Source organism: Drosophila takahashii, chromosome 3R, assembly GCF_030179915.1.
Source record: "Drosophila takahashii strain IR98-3 E-12201 chromosome 3R, DtakHiC1v2, whole genome shotgun sequence".
Taxonomy (NCBI): Eukaryota; Metazoa; Arthropoda; class Insecta; order Diptera; family Drosophilidae; genus Drosophila; species Drosophila takahashii.
The window spans coordinates 40,080,012-40,098,449 of NC_091681.1; the positions used below are offsets into that span (position 1 = coordinate 40,080,012).

Consider the following 18,438-nt stretch of genomic DNA (forward strand, 5'->3'; position numbering starts at 1 on the left):
TCATTTCAATTGCAGGTTTCGAATTGATTAGAAGTTCCGAGCGAAATTAGAGGCCTGCTAGCCGAAGACAATAGTTTCAGCCGAGCCTGTTAGCCGGCTATTATTTATGCGGCATTACAATGGACGCCCTGGTATATCTTCAATTCAATGGGTTCCATTCCATTCCAGATGAAGCTTCGCCAAGAGCCCAGCATTAACGGAAGCCTTGCAGGTGGCTGATTACGGACCGATTTTATTGATTCACCCGGGGCCAATCTATTGTTTTGGGTTCAATAATGGCCGACAGATAACTGCGACTGCGAGACACGAGCACTTCATCCCTGCACAGGGGGAAAATATGCTCGGGATTGGAAATAAATCAGATATTCTGCTACTCAGCTAAAGGTAGTGCGAGGGAAATGGAGATATGCATGCAGCAAAGCGACTGCTTGCACTACTTGAATGTCGCTACATATTTGATCATTACTTTGAAATGAATGGTCCGATTTGAAAACTTTCTTCTATATTTCGATAGGTATTAATAAGAACAAAAGAACTGCGCAGTCATCTTTTAACTAAGTTCGTTTGAAAAGTAAAAATATTATTAAAAGTGCAAGTACTAAAAGATAAGTCCTCTAAGATAAATAAATTATATTTTAAAAAGACATTTTAAGTATTTAAGGACTTGGGACCCCTTTCCATTTTACTTAAACATTTCTTTCTGTGTAATCCTAGCACGGCTCATAATAAATTTACAATGCTCCGCGTTGCGAAGGCCACGACGGCAAACAATAACAATTGCATTTGCTGGCACTCCGTCGACGCAGGAGCAAGGCACATGTTTATGTCCTTCTCTGGCGTACATCTTCTGCCCCCCAGAAGCCCCGCCCCCTCTCCAGCCCCCTGGTACCCCACCGCTTGGAAACCCCGGGGCTGCTTGGCTAAGGCGAATGTCCTGTTTCTCGTTTTCGCACGTACAATGTGCTGCACTTGCACTCTGCCCCCAAGATAATTGCATTGCCCCGTCCATAAGTGTCTGCTGCTGCCATCTTGGTCCTTCGTCTCTAGTCCTTCGTCCTGCGTCCTCGCTGTTTGCGGAGTTTTGTGTATTTATGAAAACCATTTCCGGGCGGCAATAAAACTCAACACGGTCAACGTCAGCGGCATCTAATCTTGGCCTGGCGGCGCTTCGAGTGCCATTAATTTTGCTTGTTTTTTTCCACTCCCCTCTCCCTGCTCCCTCCTTTCTCCCTTTCTGTTTTTCTGTGACATTTTCCGATTATGTGCGGATTTGTGGCTCTGGCTCGACGGACGCCCCGATCCACTTTGGATCCTTCGGGGATCCAAGTTTGCAATTTACACTTTGTCCTTGAAAGATTGGCGAGTCTTTGGTCTTAACTGGGAAAAACAAATAGGCCACCACCCGATGACAGGCGATAAGAGCAACCTGCCCCTGCTGTTTTTTTTGCTTCACTTTCCTTATTTGTATTTGCCATGCAAGTGCCCCGCCCCCTTTACCCTCCACTGCCCCCGGAAAAGTTGCCACCCACTTCTGGATTTGCCTTTTTTGTTAATGTTTGCTCAATTTAAAAAGTTTTCTATCGCCATTTGCATTTGCACGCACATTCGCACGTGCTTATGCAACAGCCAAACAATTGGAGAAAGCCAGGATGGGCGGCAGGTGGGCGTGGCAGGAGTGGTGGGTGGGATGGTTTCGGCAGGGGGGTGGCGGAAAGTGCTCATCCAGGCGGCAAAGAAACCATTTGCATACGCGCAGAGGCTTAGACTGAGGGGGATTCTTAGATCTAAGTCCCCCCGGAGGTTGAAGAAAATTGAAGAACAATCGAAAAGTTACTAGAATTTCTATAAAGATTTAAACTAATAATGAACCTACACCTTCGGAGTCCCAAAAATTAAAATAAAACTTGGCTATCATCAACAATTACAAAAATATTTTTATTATTTTCTCTTCAGAATATTTTTTAAACATAATATTTAAGTATTTTTCGAAAGAATGTTCATATAAAAAGTCGAAAAGTCAGTCATATATCGCTTAAACCTTTTTACATTTTTTGAATTCCTTATATTTTTAACAGATTTCGTCTATTTTTCTGCAAAATATTTAAATATTTTGATTGACAGTGGACACGTTAGAACAACCCTTTATCTTATCAAAACAGCGACTCCCTATAAATACTAAACCTGTCACCGATTGGTTACATAAACAAATAGATTGTCCCGTCGCATTTGCATAATCTAAAAAAATATATAAAAGGGAACGCCCCCTGCTGCCCCCTGAAAACCTACGCCCATGGCTACGCACCGTGAAGGCGAAAGAAGAAAAGTTGGGCAAAAAATCGGAATGAAGGGAGAAGGAAAAAAAAAGCAGAAAAGTTAGTTTAGTTTTTGTTTTTAATTTGGTAATGCAGCACGGAGCATGGCCTCCAATTGTTAGTCCTGGACAAGGACTTTTTGCTGTTTTCCGACAATTACATTTGATGAAGTTTTACAAATGAGCGAGGCGTGGTCGCTCTGCGAAGGGCGGACATTTAGTTAACTTTCGGGCAAGCTAAAAATTGAAATTGAATTTCAATTGTCAAATGGAATTGTATACGGCCAGCCAACAAAAAAAGAAGCGCTAAAAAGCGTGGCCAACTAAAAATCGCAATTTATAGTAGGTGGATTGTCTCCCAGAGATTTTAAAGTCCAGAATTATTGGGTAATATTTAATACACATAATTAATTCGGGTGCAACGGAGTGGCAAGGCTTTTTTGATTCAGTAATAATCGATTCTTTTCATTTTGCATAACTGCATTTCAGCCAACAATGTGCACATATGTTTGCAGAAAGTATTAATTTCTGTCGCTCAATTTGACAAGGACTTTTCATCGCATCCTGTCGGGATTTTAAGAATTACTCTTTAACCACTGAATTCCATTACTGGCATCACATTAGTCCCTTTAAAAGGATAGTTTTCTTTATTTAATTGCATTCTAGCATAAATAAATGCTCCATTAAGCCAACTAGATTTCAATTTTGATTTCTCCGAGCACCCAGTCCTCTTAATTTACTGCCATATAATTGGTCATACGCACTGTTGCATCTGTTTGGACTTGAAACCCGAAATCAATTTGCAGCTAAACTGCCGCAGATTATCTTGAATTGGATTCGAAATCAAATTGGCAATTGCCAAGTCCTTCGTTTACAGGTTAACAATTACTGGCCATTCCGGCAGATTAGCCAGATACCAGATACCAGAGACTAGAAATCCGAGATCGCAGGACTCGTAGTCGTTATACGTCTGCCTTTGGCAGAGCGAAAATGCAGAATGTCGGGGAACCCATATCTTTCTGGGCCATCTTCTATATATATAGACATCCCAGTGTAGCATCAGTTAATTGATTTGCTTTACGACTTGCGGCTGCAGTCGCTCCTTTCGCAACATATTCGTCCATAATATTTTTTTAATATTGTTGCGCGCTTTGGCTGGCCTCCTTTTGGCAATTGGCCATCAAATTAGCTTTGCTTTTTTGGTCCACTGTGCCACATTTATGAATATCAACGAACCTGTGAGTGCCGATGCGGTTCCAGCCCAGAGTGCCCTCTAAGTGCCTCTATCCCCATTTCTTTTCACTGCGAAAAATTGTCTTAAATACAAGATAGTTTTTAAGATTTAATGAGGCGTGAGGAAAAAGTCATACAAGTATTGTTATCAAATAAACCTTTATTTGTAAACTAAAATGTGGAACTAGTTCCGATTCAATGTGAAACAATATTATACTTTTTTTTACCTGTCTTAAAACTATCTACTTCATTATGAATCTATATAAAAGTATGGAAGAATATAATAAAGATAAGACTTTCTCAAATACATTGAGAGCAGTTTCGAACAGATATAATTTTCTAACGATCGAACTGCATTATTTATCTACCCGATTCCCAGTTGGGAATACAGAAAAATGATTTTGCATTTTTCTAACTGTGTGCTCATAAAGCAGAAAAAATAAAACTGTCGACGATTGGTAGGAAAGTGGAAAATACTGGGGGCGAGGAAAAGTGGAAAATCGGTCTGAGGCTGAGGGAAAGCCAGCAATTGCAACTGCCAACTGCTGCTGCACTGACACAGGAAATATTATCCGCATTGCCAGCAACGAGAGCGATGAGCAGAAATTGAGGCTGCCAAGGTTTTGGCCTGGCTCTGTGGGTCCTCCCTTTCGAGGGGGAGGAGGGGGGGAGAGGTCCTGGTGGGTGGTTGGGTGCCATAAGGACAAAGCGCAAAAGCGGCCAAGTGAATTCTCAAATACAAATTCAAATGGCAAATTGACAAATGAACCTTTTGAGCTTTTTACGTTTTCATTGTCTGTCTGTATCTCTTAGTTTGCCAGCGGAGCGGATTCATCCTTATGCGGTGGTGGGTGCTGTGGATCCAAGGAGCAAAGGGAGTGAATTGGGGATCCAGGAAACCTGAGGGCAAAGCGAATGTGGCCCAACTTCGGTTGGCAACAGTAAGTGCGGTGTAGATTGTGTGAAATTAGGCATTTTCGTTGAGCTAAATTACTTTTACGCTAGAAAGGAGCATTACACAGTGGATAAAGTTGGCTTAAAGGGTTGAAAAGTGTAATATGCAGCAGAAAGCTAACATTCCTACACAAAAAAACGCAAGTCAAATCGATATGCGCGTGGTAAATTTCTGGTATTGCATTCGCATATCGTTTTTACCGAAATCTTTCTCTCGGAGATTCCCTGACTTCGAAAAAGAGTACAAACTCTCTAAATTCAAAATAGAGCGAGATAGCGCTTAAAATTGATACTACATAACGTAAAACCGATCATCGTTTCATATCACGTTTTTTTAGGGTCAACCTAATGCAATGCATTAAAATTAATATATCAAATAGTTTGAGGTACTTCCAAGTGGCAAATATTCCAACATTTAAATTACAACGATACCATTTTAAAGCCCAGTGAATGATTAACTTGCCCTCCCACCGTAGAACCGCTCCTGGTTGGCTTTTTTCCAGTTCAGTCCCGCTCCTTTTCATTCAAAAAAAAAATACAAACAAAAAACCCGAGGGGCAGGAGTACAAAAGTAAAAAGCATTCGACAGGCTATTGATGCTGATTTTGTAAAGATGCCGATGCCAATGCCGAGATGTCGATGCCAATGAAAATGAGAATGAGAATGGAGCTGGGCATGGGGAATGCCCTGAGTTTGAGTTTGAGCCTGTGCCCCTGCGGGTTTTGGTTGCCGCTTTGTTGTGCCGTCCAGCTGGACGTACAACAAATTACAAAATGTTGTTGAAAGGCGATTTTAAAGCCCCGGCCACTTGGCACCGCCCTTGGAGTCCTCTATTCAAAGGGAGAGGCCAAAGCCAAAGCCGAACTCGGTAAACAGAGATTACAAATGGGCCAAGTGTGGGTGCAGCGAGCACAACTAGAACTACACAACTATACAATATACAATGGGCATTGTTGGGCCGCTCACGCTAATACCGGATTCTCTTTTACATTTTACAGATTTAAGAATTCTTAAAAGGATACCAGAGGCACCACCACCCCAGAGGACCAACTTTCCACTCGAAGCGAATTAAAAGAAAAGAACTCAGCAGAACCGAGGGAGCGAGCAAAATCAATAGTGCCGAAGAAGTGTGGCCAAAGTGCTGAGTAATGTGGAGTAATGGAGACCTTTTTGCTGGCGGCGGCAACATGATGTGAAACATGGCAATCGAATCAGCCAAAGCCATTTAGGGTCATCAATTGCCAGGGTCGTGCAAAATCGACAGCAGGAGCAGCAGGAGCAGGAGCTCCAAAGGAAGCCATATGCACCGCAGCATCATGAAGAGCAGCAGGAGGAGCAGGAACCCCAAGGCTCTGCCAGGTGAGTTGTCATCCGCAGGCAGCTGGTGCCACGCTCTCAAATATATGGTCAATACAGAAGAAAAAGAACTGCTTTCACGCAAGTTTTCTTAAAGCCTTATTTCAATTTAATTTCTCAACTATTCAGGGATTTATTGCTGCTTCATGTTAACGTAAAAACTGTTTAGACTCTTTAGATGCTGATATTTGCTTTAGTTTTTAGAGACTATTGCTTTAAATGCTCATAACTTTTGGGATTTTTGATAATGCTATCGTAAAGACTCCTTTAGAATATTTATATTCTAATCCTTTACCTTTCTTTGTTTAACAGTGTTTGGTAATGCAAACCTTAACTTTTTGTCCCTATAACTTAAACAATTAAAACACCATTCGGAAGACATATTATTTTGTTTTTTATTTTGATAATAAGTTAAAGTTTGATTTTGGTGACCCAAATTATGCATGGAGTTTCTGGGGTGAACGTGATATATTCTACTCCTTTAGTTTGATTTATTTGATAGTAATACAAGCCCTAACATTGTGTCTTTATAACTTGTCCATTAAAAACCCCATTCTGTATACTTTTGTTTTTATTTTAAATTATACATAGTATTTTTAAGGTATACCCAGAAGGATTTTGGATACTTAATGCTATTGTATAGACTTCTTTAGACTCTTAATATTGTAATCCTTCATTATGATTTCTTCAATAGTAATATAAAACTTACCTTGGTGACTTTATAACTTGACCGATTAAAACAGTTTGTCAAGTTTGTTTTTGGTGACCTGAATTATTATAGCATTCCTGTGGTTTATCCAGAGTAAATATTTATAAAAGTCAAATCAGATTACTTCTTAGTTAGTAAAATAATGACTTCCCCCGTTTCCTTTCAGTCTGCTGGATTCTGCTGTGCCTGGTGGCCTGGACACTGGCGGACGACTGGTCCCTGAGCTGCGCCTCGAACTGCACCTGCAAGTGGACGAACGGCAAGAAGTCGGCCATCTGCAGCTCGCTGCAGCTGACCACCATTCCGAGCACGCTGAGCACGGAGCTGCAGGTGCTGGTGCTGAACGACAACCACATTCCGTATCTCAACCGGGAGGAGTTCTCCACGCTGGGACTGCTGAACCTGCAGCGCATTTACCTCAAGAAGTCCGAGGTGCAGTACATCCACAAGGAGTCGTTCCGCAACCTGAAAATCCTGGTGGAGATCGACCTGTCGGACAACAAGCTGGAGATGCTCGACAAGGACACGTTCATGGGGAACGATCGCCTGAGGATCCTCTACCTGAACGGGAATCCCCTCAAGCGGCTGGCCGCCTACCAGTTTCCCATTCTGCCCCACCTGCGGACGCTGGACATGCACGACTGCCTGATCTCGTACATCGATCCGATGTCCCTGGCCAACCTCAACCTGCTGGAGTTCCTCAACCTGAAGAACAACCTGCTGGAGAGCCTCAGCGAGTACGTGTTCCAGCACATGGCCAACCTGAAGACGCTCTCGCTGGAGGAGAACCCGTGGCAGTGCAACTGCAAGCTGCGCAAGTTCCGCGGCTGGTACGTCACCAGTCGCCTGAGCTCCGTGAGCCTGGTGTGCAAGGGTCCGCCGGCCCAGAAGGACCGCTCCTGGGACAGCGTGGACGACGAGCTCTTCGGCTGCCCGCCGCGCGTGGAGATCTTCAACAACGAGGAGGTGCAGAACATCGACATAGGCAGTAATACTACCTTCAGCTGCCTCGTTTACGGGGATCCGCTGCCCGAGGTGGCCTGGGAGCTGAACGGCAAGATCCTGGACAATGACAACGTGTTGTTCGACACGGAGAGCATCTCGTCGGACAAGCTGTGGAGCAACCTCACCGTCTTCAACGTGACCAGTTTGGATGCGGGCACCTATGCTTGCACGGGTTCGAACTCCATTGGCAGCATGACCCAGAACATCAGCATCTACCTCAGCGAGATCGTTCAGCACGTGCTGGAGAAGACGCCCGAGACCTTCTGGTACTTTGGCCTCATCATGGGCATCTTCGGCACCGTCTTCCTGCTGATCTCCATCTCGTTCGTGGTCTGCCTGTGCAAGCGCACCACGCGGCAGCATCGCCATGGATCCAACAAGGCGGGCGTGAAGTCGAGTGTGAGTTTCAACGACCAGGAGAAGAAACTCCTGGACTCCAGCGTGACCACCACCACGAATGATCGGGGGGATAGCTACGGCATCGACAACCAGCCCACCTCCATTGGCCTGAACAAGGCGGACTCGGCGGGGATGGGCTTCAACCAGATCGAGATCCACGCGGTGGAGAGTCACCGGCATGGCAGCATGTTGGTGCAGCAACAGCAGCAGCAACAGCAGCAACAGCAGTTGCAGGGAGGTCCCGGGATGCGACAGCAGATGAGCGTGCCCACCTCGATGGCCGGCCACACCCACTCGCATCCCGCCCAGATCTCCGAGGAGTTCCCGCTGAACGTGGGCGTCTTCCCGCCGCCGCCGGAGTTCTGCTCGAACATCGTGCCGAATCCCGCCTTCGGGGGGAATATCTTCATCCGCGTCTCCGTCACCCAGGACATGCTGGACGGGGCGGACCTGAACATGTATCCGGATCTGCTGAACATTCCCAAGCGGATGCAGGATGTGCAGGAGAGTGGAGCTGGTGGCACGGTGGCCGTGCCGGAGGGTCAGTTTGCCACTCTGCCGCGACACGCAGCCAGGAGGGGCATTCTCAAGAAGGACAGCTCCTTGCAACAGCAGCAGCAGCAGCAACTGCAGCAGCAACATCAGCAGCAACAGCAACTCTACACCCATGATGAAATCGTGACCTACAACCTGGAGGCCAGTGGCTACGATCCCCACCAGTCGGCGTACCACAGCAACGCCATGGAGCTGCCTCCTCCGCCGCCACCACCCGCCGTCACAGCGGTGGTGCAGTGCCACCACCCGAGTCCCAGCAACTGCGCCAGCTGCATCAGCAATGCGCCCTCCGCCTGCCCAACGCCGCCCGTGGAGGTCACGCCCATGCGGCCGCTGGACAGCTCCGCCTACCCCAAGTACGACAACATGGGCAGGCGGATCACGGCGAGCGGAGGTCTGGGCGGGTCTACCCTCTCCCTGCCCGACGAGAGCGAGACGCTCTTCGGTCAGGCGGATGGTCAATCCCAGGGAATCGCCGAGCAGTCGCAAGATCTTCACCAGCCGCAGGAGGCGTCGCAGGGCCAGGACCAAGGCGGCGGCGGTCCTGGCGAGTTTGTGTCGCTCTAGTATTACGGAACCCAGGTGTAAATACGTCAATAGATTCGTGTCGTCCCCCCAAAGGCCCCGGTTCATATCAGTTTGAGAAGCGAGTGCTTGAAATGAATATATTGTACATGTAGAAACCCACACAATCTATTGACTGCATCACAACATCCTGAAGAACTTGAAACCAAAGAGCAATTCACACAGAATCAAAACGCGGACAGGATTATTTGGATTTTCATTTTATTACGTATGTATTATTTCTTTATTTATTACTTATCAGTTTGTTTCTATTTGTATTATAATCTTATATATTTTTTTAAACCTTCAAATATTTTATTATTACTCTTATTTCTTTTCTATTGAGTTGATTTTATATTATTAAATTACTTTCCCTATTTATTTTGAAAATCCAAATAGCACTGTCCTCAAAGCCCCAATCAAAATCATATAGAATTTGAGAACATTGAGTTAACAGCGAGGCAAGCAGAGATAACCTTTATTTTCCATTCGGATTGCACTCTCAGACTAGATACCGTTAAAGTATATATACTTCTAATTAATACTCCATTAGAGATCTCCATACTGTCCCAATCCTAGCTAGCATTCGATAGTAGTCCACTTGAAGTCCGTACCTTTATAGAGGTCGATTCTAGAGGGTATAGCGACCAAAACTGATCTTCATAAGGTGTATAGTACGATAATCCATATGCGTAATCCATAGTTGGTCGACTCTTAGACATAATGCTTCTCTGGGGTGCTAGAGTATCCATTAACGTTTTAGAGATCAGACACTGAATAGGCTTAGAAATGGTATAGGATGTGCGGGGAGAAGCCGGAATTATGTATCTCTAGATATGCATCTATATGAAAAATGTTAGCCAGATTCTATTATGACCCACATATATACGCCCACATAACCATCTTCGATGTGCAATGGATATATAAATACTTTATCTAGTTTTTAGCCCCCTAAAGCCCCGTAAACTAGTTCCTTTCTTGTACATATGTAAATGTATTCCTAATGGCATAAGGAATTTTAAATCAAAATAATTTTACGCTCACTATCCGAGAAAGTATCGCATATATCACGTGCCAAATGTTTTTAAAGTCTGTTTTAAACCTGTTAACCGCCATCGATTGTTTAGACCTGTTAGAGACCCATTTTCGATTACGAGACCGTAGGATTTGCTGAACACACCTAGTACCTATTATTTAGTCTTAAATCCTAGTTCCTCCTCGTTTTGCTCACTCGAACTCATCCTGCAAGTAGACCAAAAGCTAAATCTAAATAAAGTACGACATTAAAACTTACGTAACATATATATCTATATATATACATCTGCATATGTTTGTACTTGTGTGTAATCTGAATGTAGAAAGAAATGCAAAAACAAATACGACCCGAGCGAGGCTATATCGATGTGTATATCTTATATATTGTATGTAAACATTTATCGAGATCTCTGTACTTAGAGGGGGATAGAGATAGGGAGAACACACAAGAGGAACGGAGGCCGCATTAAATGGATTTTTTGTGTCTGTAGAAAGTTTCAAATTCGAGCTTGGTAATGTAAAAGTAAGCTATAGAAGTCAATATAAGTACACGATAAATTCCACTTACATGACCACGCCCACTCCACTCCACTGACCACTCACCGCCCCCTTTCAGCATGATGAATGTATGTGTGCGAGTGCGTGTGTGTGCGGAATAATTAAACACATGAATGCAATGAATTACTATAATAATTATGGGAAAGTATGCAGGCAAATATTTGCACAACTTTCATGAGATTTTTACCCCTTCACCTTACCCCGTAGTTGCCCCGTTTATTTGTTTTATCGCTGTTGTTGTTTAATGTGTGTCGAGTGTCGAGCGAAGGGATTTTTGTATTTTGGTATTATGAACTGAACCAGAGCAAATTTGCACGGCGCACACAAAACACGGCAAACAGAGCATTCTAGTTTGAATCCCCCGCTTTTTTCCCTGCGTACCTCATTTTTGACAGCGCAGAATGAATGATTCAATCAAAGCATTATTTGTCCGCTCTAATGGACGGTATCTGAATTTGAAACACAAAAACAGAAAAAAGATACAACCCTGTACATAGGCCATTTTAATTACATCATACTCGCGCGCAGACAGAGCCAATATTTTATTCATTTTAAATCGTTTTAACTAATTAAAACCAAATGGAAACCGCCAAACAGAGCGAGAGCAAAAGACAAGTGTAAACACGCAAATAGAGTAATGGGTAATGAGAATAGTAAGAGCCCCCCCCCCCCCCCCCCCGCGACTAGAGGAAATTTAAACTATGCTTTTAACACAGCGTTTCCCATTTCCCATCCCAAAACCCACTTTTCCGCGACCGCCGCGCCACGCGTTTTTCCGGACGGAGATGGAAACGTAACTATGATTTTAATTACTCTGCTTGAATGCAAATGGAAGGCACACACAGATCCAGATATTCAGATACAGATACCCAGATACCTAGATGCGAAATGTATCTGAATCCGGGCATCTGCATCTGCATCTGTGCATCTGCGTGTGGCATCCATTGAGGGCCGAAAAACGAGCGAAAAAGCGGTAAAATTAACTTTTTATGAGCGCTGCAGAGAGTGCTGGCCAGCCCAGAAATATAAATTAAATTCGAATGATGAATAGTAGTAACAAATTTTGTACAATACCATAAAAACGCATTGCATATTGCATTTTAACTTGAATTCCATTCGAAAAAAGCTGAAATTAGCCAAATCCTACGAGCCACACAGAATCAGAATCACACAAACACAGAATCCATCACGAACGAGCAAAAGTGTAAACTCGTATACGCATTTATAAATACAAAACATTGCGACAGGACACAGGACACAGGACACGGAACACGAGAAACGGTACAGTTGTCGACAAGACACACGGATGCGGACACGCACGGACATGACAGACCGGAAAAAACCAACAGCCAACGTTTAACAAACAATATAACCGAGAATACATTGTAATAGCATTAATAGATTGTCAAGCTTTATTACACACTATATTAACATAGATGGAATAATAATAATTATTATTATTACAGTAATAATACGAGTAACAGACAAAAGAACACAAAGAGAAATATGAATAAATTTAATAAAACCAAAAACAAAGTGCTTTTACATATATGTTCGAAGCTGCAATCCCCATTTGCCAATGCCGTTTACCATTTAGCATACCGTCATTACAGCCGCACAAGAACAAAAACAAGGCCAAACAAACAAACAGGCACACACACAAATGGCGCAAAAAAGGAAAATCGATTTGATGACATTTCCATAATGGAAAACTTCGCTGCAGTCAAATCAATGTCTCTTCCTGCGCACTTGATGGAAAGTTCTCGCCAAACATTGCAGCCAACTTCCTCAATATCCTAGGTCTTTCCTCTATGAATCCCTCCCCTTTCCCCATTTATCCCCTTCCAGCCAATCTGCATAATTTGCCACGGGCCCCCGCTCCTATCACTTGTTGATCGTAAACGGTTTTTGGCATATCAAATTTCCGACTTTTGCCATAGCCATTTTGAAATGTTTGCTGGCGATAACCAAACGAACATTCACAGCATTTCCGCGCCTAATCTCCGCTTCCCAGTGCCACAGCCACCTTACAAATGCTTCAATAATGACTGCGAAGGAAGTGCACTGAGGGGAATTATTGGTGTCAAAATGATTGGTGTCAACTGGAAAATTAAATTTGATCTGCCGCCTGGAAAATAACATTTGATGTCAGTGAAATGATTTTACATACACCCAAAAATATGAAGTGAAGTGAATGACATGAAACGAAGATCTATTTTACGTTATGTAGTATAAATTTTAACTTTTAGCGCTATCTCGAAGTCCCGTTATGCCAGAAATTTGCCATGCGCATATCGATTTGACCGCGACGTGTTTTTTTTGTGTGCAAAAATTTTATAAAGAGATTGACAGGGCATATTTTATTGCTCTGCTACTTGCATTCATCAAAAAAGAAATAAAAATCAATTTTAGAGATCTTGCCCATTAAAAGTTTTTTAAAAGATATTCAAAGTGATGTACATTTTTGTTCAGTGCCCGGCTGTAATAACATTTTCGTCTTAATGCACTCGCAGCCCATTTAGTCAAAAGTTGCCCTTGCATCTGCGTCAGCATCCACGTCAGCGTCATCTGCATCTCCGGCCGAGCCGAGCTCTCCAACGGTGGCAGCACATCCGATTTTGGCCAGAAACCACCAAGACCCAGAATCAGAATCAGAATCAGGCGAGAGGCCAAGGAGCGGGCCTCGAATTCGAGTCGAGAGCCCGTTGGCACCGACTTCGGCTTCGGTTTGGTTTGGTTTGGCTGTAGTGTGCAGTGTGTTGTGTGTAGTCCGTAGTCCGTAGTACGGAAACGCGGGCCATGTGCGGACCCGGACCCTCGGGGGAATCCGATTGCCACGCATCGAGCACGTACGCCGATGACGACAACCGCAAACTGCTGCGATTTCTAGCAGGCGAGGTCGCTTTCCCGCACCTCCTCCCCCGCAAAACCCCTCTCAGTCGCACTTTGTGGCTTTTTCTGGCAGGGAGCCCACCCACTCGTTAGGTGCACGGAGAGAAAATGTGTCTTGAGAGTCACCTGTTAATGTGGTGAAGTACACAGTAGTTTGGTCTGATGATTTTGAGATCTGACGACGAAAAGTTTAGTGTCACCGAAATAAAAAGGATTTTAAAATCACTTTCAAAAGAGATTTTAGAACTATAGTGATTTCTGTTAGAGCTTTAATAAATATCGACAGTTTGCCATTTCTCGATATTTAAAATATCGAAATTATCGATAATTTTCAAGCTCGATTAATGTACTTTTTTAAGCACTTGTAGCATTATTTTGAATCCTAGGAGCGCTTAAGATAATCACAAAAATAACAAGGATTTTAATACAAGAAAGTACACATTATCAAGAGATAAATGCAGGTGCTCAGCCTGAATGCCTTCAAGCCTCCTTTTCTCGCTCTGCAGCTCTTCTTGCCTTACGTTACGTATGCAACATTCATTTTTGACAAGCATAATTTGCGGCTGGCCCAGCAGCGCAGCCATTGGGATTTTGGCCCGACCCTCAGTCTTATGTGTTCCAGGTTATTTACAGTTTTCATGGCCCTGCACTTTTCTAATGCAAAAATGATGCACTGCACCCACGCGGCCCAGGCTCGCCCACATCTGCCGCCCTTTCGGGTGGATGTGGATGTTGATGTGGATGGGATGTGTGGGCCTCCTGGCTGTCTGTGGTCGAGAATCGAGAGTCGGGGCTGAGCGAGGATGCGGCGCAGTCAAAACATGCACTTAATGTAGCATCAGCAGGAGCCAGCAGCCGAGCAGCCCAGGAGCTAGTAGCCAGGAGGCAGGAGGCCTTTTCTACTTTTGACCGGGCTCCGCAGACGCCACACCGCAGTGGCAATGAAAGTTGGAAACCAATATTTGTGCGGGCCGTGGGCGAGAGCCCAAAGGGGTTGGATGTCAGGAGCGGTCCTTGTTTGTCCTGTCCCTAAATGGATAATTGAGTTTGGCTCGCATGAATCTGTGAACATTTAGGAATTAGATTGCCCGGGGGAAGAGATGGATAGCAACCACAGTTAGTGCATCAAGGTGGGGGATTTTCCGGACAATGGGTTTACAAAAGAAAGCGATTTGTATTAGGGTTATTTTGGGGTTTTTTAAGTCAATTGTAGAGGTGTCGACTTTTGAATACAACGGATTTACGGGATTTAAATATATTGTTGCATACTTTTAGACCAGCGGTCGGCACACACATACGTTGACATTTTGTTTTATATTTGTGTGAGTAATTTGCACTGGGCAGCTCATCGATGTGTGTGTGCAGACCGCTGTTCTACGTTATACATGTGCGAGCAGCGCGGCGGCAGAACAAAACCCTATGCTCACTTAATAGGGCGCTGCCGACCGCTGTTTTAGACACATTCATTTAAGAGAGCTGATTTATAAAGTTAAGGGAATTGGTAATGGGTGAAGTTATTTAATAAATCAGGTTTCTAGGCAATGAAAAAAAGATGACATCCTTCGGATTCTTTGTTGCATACTTTTAGACACCTTTATTAGTGATATCTGTAGAAATCTTGTAATTGGAATTTAACAAAAATTTCAGTTACTCTTAAATTGGAAATACCTCGAAATGATTTAGTAATTCTTAGGTTATCAATGTAAAGTGCCATTTCATCTATTCTTTCATGATAGTTGAATTTAATTTAAAGAAAATAAGCGCCAAACACTCGAACCCCTAAGCAAAAATTCCGCTCCTGTGAACTTAGAACAAAAATAAATCTGTTTGCCAAACAGTTATTGCTCTTGTTTCTGCGCCGCCGCCACAAGCACCTCCTGCGGGTCCTCCTTCAAAACTAATGCCAACTCCGGTCCTTGGATACGCTCCTCACCTTTCCTCTTCGTTTCGTTCCGGCTCCTTGCAATCCTTGCCATCCTAGCCATCCTTACCATCCGAATCCCCACGCAGCTCGTCCCGGCAATATGTGCGCTCATTTTATGCCTTGCATTTGGCAACGGCTCAATAATTGGTCAGTAGATTGGGCTAGTGGGCGTTCAAGTGGGTGTGCAAGTGGGCGGGGGAGGGGCATTCGAGTGGGCTGGAGATTGGAGGTTGGAGGGCCATGGTCCGTGGGCTCGTGACTCAGGTGCCCGCAAAGCTTTCTATAAATTCAAAGTCCATGGCAGTGATTATGCAAGTTGGCTAAGCCAGCGGCCATGAGGATGCACTCGTCCTGGTTTTCGAGGAATCTGGATTCCCGCCTGTGGCGCTGGAGCAGCAAAGCGAAGCGAAATTGAATATGGGTTATGAATGGCACGCATCTGCAGTTTCACGGACCCACGGACCCCAGGATGCCTCTCCGTTCCATTTATATTTGCATCTTCCTTTCCGCCAGAGAAACAAACAATGTCCGGGTTCCAGACCCCCATGGCTAGCCGGAGTGCTCCGGAATTTATGCCTGCCGAAGGCGACGTATTCCCATTATTAAATAAATGGAGGATTGCCAGGTACAATCTTAAAATACTAGAAAATAATAATCATTAATAATTGGAAGACAATTAAAGTGATAGATTAAGATAAATGGTATACCATATTCTTAAAATTTTAAATACTCATAAATAAAACTAGGTTATCCGGTAAATATATACTTGAAAATAGCTCAAAAAGGTATTATCATTAATATTTGGAAAACAATTAAAAAGATCTTAATACTCATAAATAAAATAAACAAAACTAGCTTATCCGAAATACTTGAAAATAAATCAAAAGTTATTACCATTAAAATTGAAGGCCCAATTAAAATATATGCTTTTATTACAGTTCTCTACTTTTTAATACTTATAAATAAAACCCCAAAAACTAAACTCTTTCGCAGGTGAAGCCAACCAGACATTTGCATCTCTCCGCCTACCAAATCAGTTGCGAATGAGCCGGAAAAATCGCAGCCACACGCCCATTGTTCTGGTCTTCTCAGGCAAATCAATACCGCCGCTTAATGGTACATTGCACCTCGGAGGGAAGGAGGCGTGGCCCGGCCTTTGATCCCTGCGCCCCACGCCCTATCCATATCCATATCCATATCCCTTACCTTTACCTAGCCCTTGTACAGGTGCCCCTGCCTGGCCATTGATTAAAGTGGTTCCTTTGCAAATTTATGTTCGGAATATTAACCGAATTGCTCCCCGAGGAAAACTCCCCGGCCACTCTCACTCGAAAAAGGAAAAACTTTTTCCACAATGTACTCGTGTATTGCACACACACACACACACGAACACACATATATGGGCAATCGCATGAAAAAGGGGCCAAGGCAACTTTTTTAACAGTTTTTTGGATTTTGGAATACAAATTATGTAAGTAATCTCAATTTATTGATATATGGAGATGCATGTTTACACGTGGCCAGCATTGTCGCTATTTTGGAATGGGATAGGTAGCTGGGGAAAGGATATTATAAGTGGGTGGGTAGGCCATATTCGGGGCCATGTCTCCCCAAGTGTGACCCTTATGAATGGGGCAACTTTTGTCTTTCTTCGTCGCATTTTATACCCTCGCAGCATTATAATTTGCCATGAATATATGAAAACAGTTTGTAGAAGTTCAACCGTTGCGGGGTCCTTGGTCCACCGCCCACCACCCACTTGGCTGTGGATTGTCAGCCTGGGAAATGGTTTATGTAATGGGATTCATAACTTGTTTACCTGCCCAGCAGGGTTATATCTGGTCTAGGAAAGTCTGAATGCCGGAGAATGTCCAGAGGACGCAGCCTTTTAATTTTAATTAAACTCCTCGAATTGCCATAAAAGATTTTTGCGTGAAGCTGTGCCCAATGATTTATGGCTCTTTCAAGGTTACTCGCCCATTATAAATTCATGTAAATGCCCCTGCATTTTTGGTCATTATTCAGCTCATTATTTTCGCAAAGCCAAATTCCAAATTAGAGCAGATCATCGCATAAAACCGAACTTAATTACCTGAAATTATGATGTATGCCCTAGTCCACCCCAAATGCGCCTGATTTATTTTTATGGCCTAGTGCTTTCCAATCTAATCCCTGGCTAGTAGTAAATTTTACAGCTCTTCATGCCTGCATTTCAAATGTAATCCTTTATTTAAACTTGATTAATTGTAGTTTATTAATTCATGATAAATTCACTAAATTTTATGGTTAGCCAGCTTAACACTTAGATATATATAATCACGAACTTCTAGAGGTTAACCAGTCCGAAGTCGGATATTAATGGATAAAAAAGTGTTAGTCACTATATTGAACTGTTATGCACTTTAATGGTGAATAAAACCCGGAAAGTCCGTTTTTGAATTCCTTTTAACCCCACATAAATTAAACCCAGTCTAAAACAAGAAAGGAAGCTAGCTTCGGCCAGCCGAAGCTTATATACCCTTGCATATAATTCCTATTAATCACTAATTTTCTGATCGTTCCTATGGCAGCTTTATGATATAGTAGTTCGATATTGATAAAATTAAAATCGAAATTCGAAAACATTTAAAAAAAGTCATATCCCAGAGTAGAAGAGAATACGATAAAAACCAACGAAGCAATAATTTATTTCATATTATATTCCCATTAATTTTTCGATCGTTCCTATGGCAGCTATATGATATAGTCGTCCGATTTTGAAAAAAATGTATTCGAAATTCAGAATTAGATAAAAAATGGCATTTCCAAAAGTAGGAGGTTATAGGTTCAAAAACACCCAAGATATAATTATACCCTTGTAGAGGGTATTATAATTTCAGTCAGATGTTTGCAACGCAGTGAAGGAGACGTTTCCGACCACATAAAGTATATATATTCTTGATC

At 43.3% G+C, this 18,438-nt stretch overlaps 1 protein-coding gene across 3 annotated transcripts in view; it reads left to right on the forward strand.

The window, feature by feature from the left end:
- The window catches only part of kek6 (kekkon 6), a 53,207-nt gene extending 36,192 nt beyond the window's left edge, over positions 1–17,015 (forward strand). For 2 of the 3 annotated variants that reach the window (XM_070216275.1, XM_017152276.3), the window contains exons 3-4: positions 5,497–5,857; positions 6,730–9,382. In XM_070216275.1, the coding sequence (XP_070072376.1) occupies positions 5,800–5,857; positions 6,730–9,089 (2,418 nt within the window). In that variant the 5' untranslated portion in view covers positions 5,497–5,799 and the 3' untranslated portion in view covers positions 9,090–9,382. Of the gene's footprint in view, positions 1–5,496; positions 5,858–6,729; positions 9,383–16,488 lie in introns of those variants that run through there. The other variant, XR_011418927.1, reaches the window with a different exon arrangement.
- The last annotated feature ends 1,423 nt before the right edge of the window (positions 17,016–18,438 follow it).